Raw genomic sequence first — 13244 nt, forward strand, 5'->3', positions numbered from 1 at the left:
CCAATTTTCTTAATTATTAGTACAATAATGTTATTAAAAATTCAATTAATTTGCCACTAGGGTATATACTACACTAGCTTGACTCATACTACACCTTAGATTTTACTACCCTTGTGATATATCAAGTGTAAACCATATATGTATATCAAGCATTATTAGACCATGTACCAAACATAATATATAATTGTAATAATACATTACCAACTCTTTAAAAACCCCTTAAAATCTCTTGAAAACTACACCATATTCTCTAATCACCTCACAAAATCTCTCTTCATTTTTTAAACTAAAAAGACATGGATGTACCCTTAGCAAAACCTCAAAAACTCAAAATTAATACAAAATTAATTCTACAAATAGCATTTCCATTAATACTTCTTACAATAATCCCATTTAAATTAGCCAAAATAATCACATTAAAGAATTCTCTTAAACAAGACATAATTTCCCCTAGTAGTTCATCTTCATTCATCAATGACCATAACAATGTTCAACAATTTCTTGCTCCACCTAGACATCGACCGTTGCCTCGAACAACGAGTCCGAAATGCGACATTTTCTCGGGCGAATGGGTTCCGAACCCGGATGCTCCATATTATACTAATACAAGTTGTTGGGCTATACATGAACATCAAAATTGTATGAAATATGGAAGACCGGATAGTGAGTTCATGAAATGGAAGTGGAAACCGGATGGTTGTGATTTACCTTTGTTTAACCCTAGACAATTTTTGGAAATTGTTAGGGGTAAATCTTTGGCTTTTGTTGGTGATTCTGTGGCTAGAAATCAAATGCAATCCTTAATTTGCCTCTTGTCTCGGGTAAGATTCTTGTTAACTCATGCATGGATGGTTATATTAAATATGTTTTACGTCCGAAAATAAAAAAAAAAATCCCTCAGTCCCGATGAATGGTTATCTTTTTAATTTCCTGTTTGAAATTTCTCCGAGAAGAAAAGAAATAGATAACTATTGATCAAAACAGAATCGTAAAATTACGAGAGTTTGATAGCTACAAGGTTATAACCTACATGCATGGTCCTAGTTATTTTTTTGAATGTAGTTTTTGGGAAATGAGTGAGACTTTAGAAAGTGGCTATGTTTTTCATGACAGATGGTTTGGTTATACTTTTGTGCATGGACACAAAAAAGGTCAAATATAATTACACATGTAAAATAATCTTAAAATAAAAAGACAATTAAACAACCAATAAACAATAAAATGAAACAGAGAAAGTACAAAATTTTGCGAAGTTTTGAGCACTTATTTAAGATGTACGAAATCACTAATTTAGTAGAGATCTCGTGTTTAAGTCATGAGGAATGCTATAATTAACATTAAAAAGTCGTTAGAGAAACTTTTATGAGTTTAATTATGTGAGTCGCAGTAAAAAAATTCTAGAAGTCTTGTGTAAGATAATTTTACAATATACACCGTAAATCAATAAAATAAATACGGAGTATATTTTAGATCCGTAATGCATCCAACTTATGCGTTGTATGTTTAATTTCATGGTTTGATACAAATACTATATTAATACACAAACTTTTATATTGGGAAGAACTTGACTCTAATATCTCATTTTAGAGCAGATTTTCCTTAAAACGACCATATTCATTTTAAGCATAAAATGGATTAATTACTAACTCATATAGGTTGGTGGGACACAAACGTTTATTACTAATTTAACATTCTCCCTTTTATTTCATGCATCCATTCAATAGCCATGCTACACCTACATGACAATAATAATCAATACGTCATGTTACTCATGCAACATATTACAAGAGGCTAAGTTGCACCATCATTGATTCCAATTTCTTGAGAGTTAGTGTAAAAGTTACTTTGACGACATAAAGTGGACATATTCGTATTTGATATTCCAGTTTCTGCGAGGATTATTTTAATAAAAGGTAAATAAAAGAATGAGACGAAAAGAGTTTGATCTTGTAAAGATAAGTAGATCTTGTAACCTCATTTTTTGTCTTAAATTTTTATTATATCAAGTTAATTCATATCTTTTTTTTAATTAGTATATATTCAAGGCAATAATGTGGGGGTAGATATATAAAAGGGGCTAAGTCAAGGACAAGGTTAGTTGAACAAACATATGGAGGGGTAAAGGTTTAGGTAAAAATGTCACAATCATATATCAAACCACTACTAGCTATTCAAAATCAAAAATAGTTTAAAGATGCTAAAGTAGCAAACTTTTTGGTATGAATGATTTATTGTGATCTTAGCTATATATTTTCAATTGGTCTTCCTTGTGACGGGTTATCATTTGTGGCGGATATTTTGTGAGATAAAATGGTAACAAAATGGGTTAGTGGAGAAAGGGGACCACATGAATAGTGTTGCAGAGAGAGAAAAAGTGGGTCACAAATGAGAATTTGTGATATATTTTACGTTCAATCATATTATTATGCATGATGATAAAACAAAATAAGATAGGCCCTAGACAAGCTCGATTTATAACTTTGTAATCTGGCTTCGGCCTCCCTTGTTCCTTAAAACAAATCTTACGTTAGACAAAATGGTATAAAAACAAGCGAGTTTATACTTCTATCCATATATTTACCTTAATCAACATATATAAATGTCTTGGGTACGACGGTTGTACGAATATAACATAGTCTTTATTAATAGTCCTCTACCAGTGGCGGAGTCGGACATTGATCCCAACGGGGGCGAATGGGTAGTTGGGATCAATGGGTAATGGCTTAAGAGAAATTTGAAAACAATTGGAAAATTTTAACTGAAAACTTTGAAATTTTCGACCACCAGCGAAAACGAACGCTCCTACTAACCCCTCTAGATCACAAAGTGATTGATACTATGATTACTATCCCATGTTCATGCATATTTAGCTCACTCAAACTTCTTTCTTTTTCCCCAAATTTTATTTTATTTTACTACTCTTGTTTAAGAATCTAACAAAAGTCCTTTGTCCTTAAAATAAATGGTTTCAATTTCCAAGGTTCTAAAAAGTGCCCTTTTTCATATGGTAATGTTTTGTCGATAATGAGTGGCTCACTATCACTTTGAAATAGGATAGACCATTGCGTACTCAAGGAGTCAAGGTGGCATTAAATCTTTAAGTCTTGCTTTACATTCGATCTTCAATTCTATGAAAAACAGTTTTATACCAAATTTGTGTAAAACCATCTAGAAACGTATATACAGTCATCACCAAATAGGAAAGGATAACAATAAGACTAATATCATAAACTTACTTAGAATGATCAGATGTTCTTATGTAAGGCAGTTTTACACAAAAGTTAAGTAAAACGGATCTTTTAAAACAAGTATCGTGACCCATTAATTAAAAAGTTAATTTGTCGAAAAACTGACTATAGTGGCTGGCACCATCATCCTAGGGATTATCATATTCTTTTGACGATGAGCTTGGACAACCACTATGGTCAGTATTTTCAACATAGTTAGTATTAGATTCCATTTATAATTCTTTTATAAAGACCGTCTTACATAAAAATTTGTATATAACGGTAACTGAGGACGTAGTACATTGTACATTACATTGTGGCGTTTTCGTTTTGTGGCTTGTAAACAAATGGCATTTTGCAAAGAAGATTGTAGGGATGAGAAATGTCATATTATCCATGAAATTAAATCTACATAAAATGGAGGAATAATCCAAAAAATACCATAAATAATTAATAAATAAAATGTCGCATTATGTGATCTAGGGCAGAGCACAATACACTCTACCTAAAGATCTACACCACAACATGTGAGTGTTCAGTAGCATCTTTGTCTTAACCTCAATATAATGCCAACTTACAAAAATTGGCCTCATGACCCGGCAAATCGACAATTATTCTTACGTAAAATTGTTCTACAATTTTTTCAAAAATAAAAAATCTTTCTAGTTTAACTTGTAACATTAATATCGATGTAAGTAATAAACGGTAAGTTCTATAATACTCCCTCTATTTTTTTATATATGACTTTCTCATATTTCGAGACACTCTCTTCTCTCTTCAATATCTCTTAAAATATAAGACTAAATATTATGATATGTATACTCATATGAAAGAGTTTTTCGTAAGGAATTTAATGGTACTATTTTTATATTTTTTGAACAAATATATTTTTGTAAATATTAAAGTCAAAGGCTTACCTCGTAAAATGCAAAACGTCATATATAAAAAAGTGGAGGGAGTAACTTTTATATCACGCGTTGATTGTCTTATTTACTCTGTAACAATTCGTGTTTTTTTAGGGATTTCTAATGTAGAAGAAAAATAATCCGTATTATAGTATAATGGTTTTAAAACAACACGGACAGAAAATTAGTTGAGTTCAAAGTCTAGCTACTATATCGAAATGTGATAATTAGATTTAATTTGTGGATATTTAAGGTGTGATTTTTGTAACCATTTTTTCTTCTGAGTATAAAACCGTCCTATAAGAAATTATGTAATTATTTGTGATATTTTATTTAGAGAACCTATGCTTATTAAATAATTTATGTTTGTTTACTGAACTAAAGTAAAAGTTAATTTGTAAGAAAATAAGTTGAATTGAACTGAATAAAGCTGATTGAACTAAACTGAAATGAGCTGAATTTAACTCCAAAAGAACAAGGCAGAAGTAGGAATTATTAGTTTGAATGAATTAAATTAAACGAAATATACAATATTATGCGGCCGAAATTATGTCATCAATCAATAATAACAAACTAGTGTTTAGGCTAACACGATACTCTGAAAATAGAATTATTTGTCATTTTATTATTAGGATTGGATATTGACAGGTCACCTTTCATAATCTCGTGCATTTAACATAGATTTTGATTTGATTAGCACCCTAACTAATTTAATAATTGACTACTTTGTCGGTCTGATATTGTACCTATTGTCACTAAATCAGACTGTTTATGCAATAATAATGTGTAATTGACAAATACGATCGATGAGGAGAGAATCTAATATACTCGTAGGAGACCTGTCAAATAAAAACTGACCGATCCAAAATTTGTATAAACTTTACCTGTACTTTACCCAATCCAAAATTCATATGACTCATTTTATCCGCATTTACCAAACCCGTAACCCACTTGTTTGAACAGGGTCTTTTGCCAAAATAACCATTCTAGTAAAACTATTTACTAAAATAACCATTTTTTAAAATTATTTTCTAATATAACCATTTTACTATACTTCCTAACATTCTTTTACCAACTACATTGTGCCAATAATCTTCCTCTCTCTCCCTCTTATTTCGTTCCAGTTTTCATGAGTGTTTGACAACATTGGTTGATAATTAGAGTAATACTCGTATTTGCTAATGTTTCGCATTCTCTTCTCTTAGAAAATAACTCATCTCGTTCTAACTTTCTTCTATCTCCCTTATCGATATTGCAATTCCTTGGTTATTTTATTCCTCTATGAAGAGGTAGTTATATAAGTTCATTACTTAATTAACATCTAAGATACTACGGAGTATAAGGTAACCATTGAATGTCAAACTAAATACTAGCAATTCTCAGGACTCTCCATTAATAATATCTCTGTTTCTAGTTAATCCTACTAATATGGTTTATGATTGCAAATTCATGAGTCCAGTTGGATTAATAGAGCAACCAGCCAAGAAGTACTTTGAAAGTTGTGATACTGACTTCCAACTTGTAGTGAATTAATAAATTTACGACTATACAAAATTGTTCAAAAACAAGACCAAGTATTCTGTAAAAGAAATTGAGAACCGCAAGTTATTGAATTTGTAACAATATTTATACTTAGTAGGAGTATTAGTTGCTAAGGTAAAAGAAGATTAAATGAATGAATAGTTTGGAAATAATTCATGTTAGTTTGGTTGATTTGGGAAATAGTTTTAGAAAATGGTTATTATGGTAATTAGTTTTACTAGAATGGTCATTTTGGCAAAAGACCCCTTTTAACAGGTCTAATTTGTATCAATAACTCCATCCGTTAATTGTCCGTAATTGTGAAGTTTTAGTAATTAAAACTTGGACTTAGAAAATTCAATCATGTATACACACAAATAGGATCCTACATCCAGTTGTATAATGCTCATTATACATCTGGCTAGAATTCGAGCTAATATATAAAGAACTCGAGCTATATATTTTGAGGAATTCGAGCTAATATTTAAAGAACTCGAGCTATATATTTTGAGGTTATGTTTACTCATTTCAACAATTCTTCATGTTTTTAGTATATGTTTCGAGTTCTCGGCATTACATCTACTAATGGTTCAACAAAATATTATTTACATGAGATTTTGAGTCTATATCTAGTCTTTTAGTTCTAATTGTAATGTAGAGTTTTTTGTTGAAATTTTATATACAAACTATTTTTAAGTTACTTTTATATCCTTATTGATCTGTTGCTGAACAGTATGATATAACTAAACATGACTTCTCAATTATATTTCCCAAGGCTTTTGCAAGTCATCTAAGAAGTCGAGCTATTACCCATAATACATGTGTTATTGAACATAGAACTCGAGCTTATATAAAAAAAATTCGAGCCATCAATCATTAGCCATTAAAGCTCCACCTGATGCGTGACTTGCCAATTGAATTTCCCAGGGCTTTTCCAAGTTATCTAAGAAGTCGAGCTATTACACATACTAGATGCGTTATTGACAATAGAACTCGAGCTTAAATATGAAGAATTCGAGCCATCCATCATCAATCATTGATAGTAAAAATTGATTTCGATTGAAGAAAGAGAGTTATAATAGATTAAATAAACTAGAGGGAGAGGATGATTATGTAAGGCATAATGGAAAAAAGATGGATATATAAAGAATTCGAGCCATCGGCAATCAACCAATAAAGCTCCGTCCACCATTGATGGTAAAAATTGATTAATTTCTTAATGATTTTGATTGAAGAATGAGAGTTGTGATAGTTGATTGAATAATTTAGAGGGGGAAGATAATTAAGTATAAGGGAAGAAGATGGAGATCAGTAGTTAGAATAGGGAAGCAGTTATGGAGAGGAAGGATTACGTTTGATTTGTTTTAGGTTTATTATTTTAGGATTTAATAATTGTATTAGAAAAAGACTAAAATAACCCTGGATGTACAATAGCATTGTACATCCAGTTGTATAGTCTATGAACTGATGTATACATTGGTTACGCCGTTTAAAATTCGAGCATGTCACCTCCATACTAAAAAGGGTGGTTGTCTGGTTGACCTCCACTACAAGAAACGGCTCCTTTACCGTCTGTTTTGAACGTTCGGAAAATCTATATTTCGGTCGGTAAGTAGCATTACCCACCGATTTATGGGCATTTACCACCGACAAATATCGGTCGGTAAATATAGACGGTAAATTTAATTTGCCGACCGAATTAAGAGGGACAAATGGTAATCTTTTCAAGTAACGTTTATGGACTTAGAAAGTCAACGGAGACTAAACCTGCCTCCTCCCGACATGACTAAAATCCTCTATTGTCATTGATCCGCCAAAAAAAACAATATGATAAAACTGTGTGGTCTACATGGACCTAAATCAATTACTTGTATTAACTAATCAATCAACTCTTACTATTTGATCATCTTTAACGGGTTACATCCATCCATGCATAATTGCATATAATGGTTGTAGTTTTCGTTTCAATCGGCATTATTTGCATAATTGCATGTGTCTTTTAGTTGGTCAGTAGCTTCTAGCATGTAGAACGAATATGTGTAGCTAGCTGATAATTTAGTAAAGCTGTACATAACAATATATTACATCACAAATTACAACTATATTATGGACTATATATTTTGTATGATTCGTAAAATTTTGGGATTTTGTACCACTTGTTCCATGGCCCCTGTCCCCTGCCTCTGCACTCGCTTACGTAACTGATAAACTTTTTTGCATGGGTCCAATATCTTATTCGATACGCCCAATGGGAAGCAACGGGATTAACAGGGGCGCTCGTCTCCTTTGAAAACTCTAAAATTTTTAATTAAATTTTTGAACATTTTTCAAGTTTTGCTTTACTTGTTCGCCCTTTTGAAATTTATCGCTCCTCCTAAGAGAAAATTCGGACTCTGCCACGGATAAGTCCGTTATATCTTGGGTAATTATTCGATGTATTTTCTAGATCGCCCAAAAGAAGCGGGACAATACTAACTCGTTTTATGATATTCTTGTGTAAGGTCGTCGCCAAATTATTTGCTAGGAAAAGAACAGTTTGATGACATAAACTCGATTCAAATATAGAGTGATATTGAATTTTATTTTTTATAACTACGGATTAATTAGTTTTCATATTTTACGTCATTATTTTAAAATATATCAAATTCTTTATCAAATAAATTATGTGTGGAAAGTCGTGTTTTTTGTTTGTTTTTTTTTTTTATATATAATTTTTTATTGTTTTACAGGTTGAATATCCAATAGATGCCTCCTACACAAAAAATGAACAATTCAAGCGATGGTATTACCAATCTTACAACTTCACACTAGCTGTATTTTGGTCACCTTTCCTTGTCAAAGCACAAGAAAGCGACCCGAATGGCCCGACCGGAACAGGCATATTCGGAGTTCATTTAGACGAGCCCGACGAATCATGGACGGACCAAATAGATGAATTTAACTACATTGTATTATCAGCTGGCCATTGGTTCACTCGGACCATGATGTACTATGAGAATGCCCAACTCATTGGGTGCCGTTATTGTCAAATACCCAATATCAAAGAGTACACTATCGTCTACGGGTATCGGGCCGCTTTTCGGACCTCTTTTCGGGCCATTTTGGAAAGAGAGACTTTCAAGGGTATTGTCTACTTGAGGACTTTTGCTCCCTCACATTTTGAAGGTACATCTTCTTTTGTAAAATTGTTTTATAATTTCACAGCTTAAAAACGTACACACACATTCAACAGTAAGAGGATTATACATCTGATGTACTACCTCCAATTTTATAGTTTATGAGCATTCTAATAAAGTTTTTGAGTTTTATTTTAAAGTTCCTGAGTTTTACTATGAAGTTTCTGAGTTTATTCACTTAAACATTAAACTCTAAAAAATTGCAATAAAACTCAAAAACATTACTATAAGTTTAGTTAAATTTGAGTTTTGACGGAAAAAATATTAAAATCTAACTTATAAATTTTAATATGCTCGAAAAAAATACAAATATGCTCAAAAACAAATAAAGTTTGAGTAAATAAGCTCAAAAAAAATACATATATGCTCAAAAAACAAAAAAGTTAGAGGTAGTACATCCGATGTATGTTCCTTTTCCTCCACATTTATATACATAATATAACGAGAATTATTAATAAAAAAATAATTTTATGACACGATTTGATGGTACCGCGGTACCATCAAATCGTCATAAGATTATCCTTTATTTTTCTTTTGTTATTTAATCCAATATTACATCAATAAAATCTATTAACTTTTAAATGGACGGTTTATAATAAGACGGTTTTATAGAAAGGTTAGTGATATGTAAAATTGTCTAATACAAGTGTTTGCTTTTTATAGGTGGGGAATGGAATAAAGGTGGGAATTGCATAAGAAAAAAGCCATTCAAAAGCAATGAAATTAACTTACAAGGATTGGATTTGGACATATACATGGCCCAAATAGAAGAATTCAAGTCGGCCCAAATTTCAGCCCGAAAACGAGGGCTAAAATTAAGGCTAATCGACATGACCCAACCGTCTTTATTGAGGCCCGATGGGCACCCGAGTACGTATGGACATTGGCCCCATGAAAATGTAACGTTGTATAATGATTGTGTTCATTGGTGCTTACCCGGGCCTATTGATACATGGAATGACTTCCTTCTAGAAATGATGAGGACGGAGGGAGTTAAGTCTAGAGAAGAAAAAATGGCACTTCTTGCTACACAAAGGAAGTCGAAAAGTAGATAGATGTTATCGGGGAATAATATATAATGTTTGTATAATTGTATTTTTACCAAAGGGATTAATTATGTCAAATTATTGGTTAAATAATTGGGGTGGTTTTGAGTTAAAATTAAGGTGTCGTGTTAATTTATTATATTTGTTTCGTGTTATATCCTACCAAAGTGCTCGTTATGCAAATGTATGCATCAAATTTAATCATATATTATATACATATACTTATATTTATTTGCTCACTTTTGTTCCCTTTTCAATTTGCTTTTTCTGTTTGTTATCTAGTATTTCGTGTTATTTAAAAAGAGAAATCTAATATTTTATGTAATGAATTGTACTCCGTAGGTAGTACAAGAGAAACATCCAAAGCTTTTAAATTAACAAAATATTGTACTTTTAAGTCTTACCTAATAAAAGGGCAAACAAAAGTAGAGTAAGTCTCCAAGGGAAACCATTTTACAATTTAAAGAAAAAGCGGTATTATAGATGATATAGGTGTGATTAAAGATAAACAGGTTCCCTCATTATGTAAATAGATACGAAATTAAATAATCAGTTTAGGTCACGATGAGCAATAAATTGGTTATAAAAAACAGATAAAGAAGTAAAGAAGAGTGACTTTTAATAATTTAGTGAGAGATGTCTCTCCCAAGTTTTGAAGATAAAAGTATTAGAGAGTATGTCTTATTTCTAGCCTTCGACATATAAATCAGATAATCTCTTATAACTCCGTCAAATTAACATAAAATTATACTCCTAGTCCTTACTTCATGCTATTACTATAATTTAATAAAATGTATTGGTGATAGCTAGATTATTGCAAAAAAAGGATTATTACATTAGTAAAATTTATATACATTGTACAATGATTTTATCTAAAATACTTGTTCATACCAATAGATAATGATGAATTGGTGATAGCTAGATTATTGCAAAAAAGGGAAAATATAGTGGAGCAAATAACTAGTGACAGCACATTAACCTCTATTAAGAAAAAAAATATGATCGTTAATAATTTCTTATATAAATCTCAAATATAATTTATTTTCAATTCCTAAACCTTAAATCTAAAGGGGAGTGCTAGGGCGACACCGGGTGTTACTGAGTTCGGTAACACCCTAATAAAAAAAATAGAAAAAAATAAAAAAACAGAAAAATGATTTTCGTTTTGCGCCAAATTCTTAGGGATAAAACCGTAATTTGCAAATTTATTATATTAATAACATAAAATATAAAAGATAATAATTAAAACTAAACTAAATCTAATATCTCCTATCTAATAGACAACAATAATCATAACAAACACATATCTTCATATCTTCTTGATCATCGATAGTTGTATTCATGTCAAACTAAGCTAGGTATACGTTTATCAATTATCAAAAAAAAAAAAAAAATTGTACTGTTGATAACACCGTATTTTACGTATTTTTAACCCATATTTTATCACTAATTTAGTCGATTTAATAACTCGAGTTAGCTTCATTGACCCATTTTAGTCATATATCTTATATTAGTCGATTAGTTTTAAATAATATTAGTTCCTATTATGCGCTATTATTTTTGTACTGCTCTCGCATTTTTGCTATGTAGGTACCAGGTTAAGAAGAAGCCGAATGAAATAATCAAACCGAAAGGCTGTACCGTGTGTTGGGGAAATCATCTACGTATAAAATTGCTGGACTAATAAATCATCTAGGTTACATGATTTTGGCGCCAAATACTTCTTGTTACCGCAAAAAACGTGAAGAGTGATAGTCTGATAGAGTCTCACTCAAAAACATAAGATTCAACTGATAAGATTCAACTGATAAGATTCAACAGATAATTAACTTTGGCGCCGAAATAAAGGTCGGGTCGAATAGGTCGGGTCGAGTTTCGAGCCTAAAATAAAGGGTTGTTTCAGGTTCAAGTTCTTTCGGGTCACAAGTCAAGATTTACTGGTCTTTGACCCTAAAAAACATGTCGGTAATAATAATAATAATAATAATAATAATAATAATAATAATAATAATAAAATGTAAATTATAATTCAGTTTAACATAGTTCAATTCAGTTTAACGTTGTTATTATTTAATTGGATTAGGTTTAGGTTGAAGGGGTTCTTGACCCGTCCTAAGCCCTCAAACTCGCTTCTCTGTAACCGAGAAATTTAACGTTAGCCCGCTCATGTCCGGCCCAACGCACTTGTCCACCTTTACTATTTACTTGTTATACGAGCACGAACTCGACACAACCCTATTAGTTTGCCTTGTCTATGTGTAGGCATGTAGCTCATCAATTTAGCTAAACTCAATTTAGGCCCTGTTCTTTCTTACTTTTTAGAGCTGAACTGAAAGTGAATCGAATGAAGGAGAGTGAAGTGAATCGAACTTAATGGAGTGAATCGAATCGAATCAATAGAGAGCCGAATGGATGAATCGAATCGAATAGAGTTGAGTAAATGAATCGAATAAAGTGAATTGAATTTGAAATCAACTAAAATAATAATAATAATAATAATAATAATAATAATAATAATAATAATAATAATAATATTCATAATAATAATAATAATAATAATAGTAATTATAATAAATAAATTATTAATAACATTATTATTAACAATATTATTAATTATAATAATAATAATAATAATAATAATAATAATAATAATAATAAAGAATAAAAAATAATAATATTAAAAAAATAGTATTATTGATAACAAAATTAATAATAACTATTAAATTTAAGATGAGTAAAGCTGAAATGGAGTGAATCAATCGAATGGAGCTGAGTTTGAATCGAATCGAATCGAATGGAGTGAATCGAATCGAATCGATGAATCGAATCGAATCGAACTTAATGAACTAAATCAATGGAGTGAATCGATGAATGGAGTGAACTAAATCAATCAATCAATCAATGAATCGAATCGAATCGATCGGCTCTGTTAAGTTGATTCAACTCCATTCAATTGATTGATTGATTCGATTTCAACATTTATAATACTATTCTTATTTTATATTCTTACTGTTATCATATTATTATATTAATCTATTTAATATTTTTTATTATTATATTAATTTATATTTATTATATTTATTATATTACTATTGTTTTTATTATTTTTTTCTAATTATTTTGTTTATATTTAATATATTTATTTATTATTATATTATTATGATTAATGGCAATATAGGTAGTATAAATTATTATTATTTATTATTATTATTATTATTATTTATTAATATATTCATTTTGAATAATATTATTAATAACATATTTATTATTGTTTTTATTTTTATTTTTATTTTTATTTTTATTATATTACATATATTTTTATTAATTATATTAATTTTTAAAATTATTTATAATATTTATATTATATTA

The 13244-nt window shown here is 30.2% G+C and overlaps 1 protein-coding gene across 1 annotated transcript; it reads left to right on the plus strand.

The window, feature by feature from the left end:
* Window positions 1-147: 147 nt before the first annotated feature.
* On the plus strand, window positions 148-10114 carry LOC141612461 (protein trichome birefringence-like 19). The gene is made up of 3 exons (XM_074431241.1): window positions 148-821; window positions 8383-8818; window positions 9493-10114. Exons 1-3 carry the CDS (start codon window positions 297-299, stop codon window positions 9882-9884), a joined length of 1353 nt encoding a protein of 450 aa, XP_074287342.1. The 5' UTR covers window positions 148-296; the 3' UTR covers window positions 9885-10114.
* The last annotated feature ends 3130 nt before the right edge of the window (window positions 10115-13244 follow it).

Source organism: Silene latifolia, chromosome 11 (genome assembly GCF_048544455.1).
Source record: "Silene latifolia isolate original U9 population chromosome 11, ASM4854445v1, whole genome shotgun sequence".
Taxonomy (NCBI): domain Eukaryota; kingdom Viridiplantae; phylum Streptophyta; class Magnoliopsida; order Caryophyllales; family Caryophyllaceae; genus Silene; species Silene latifolia.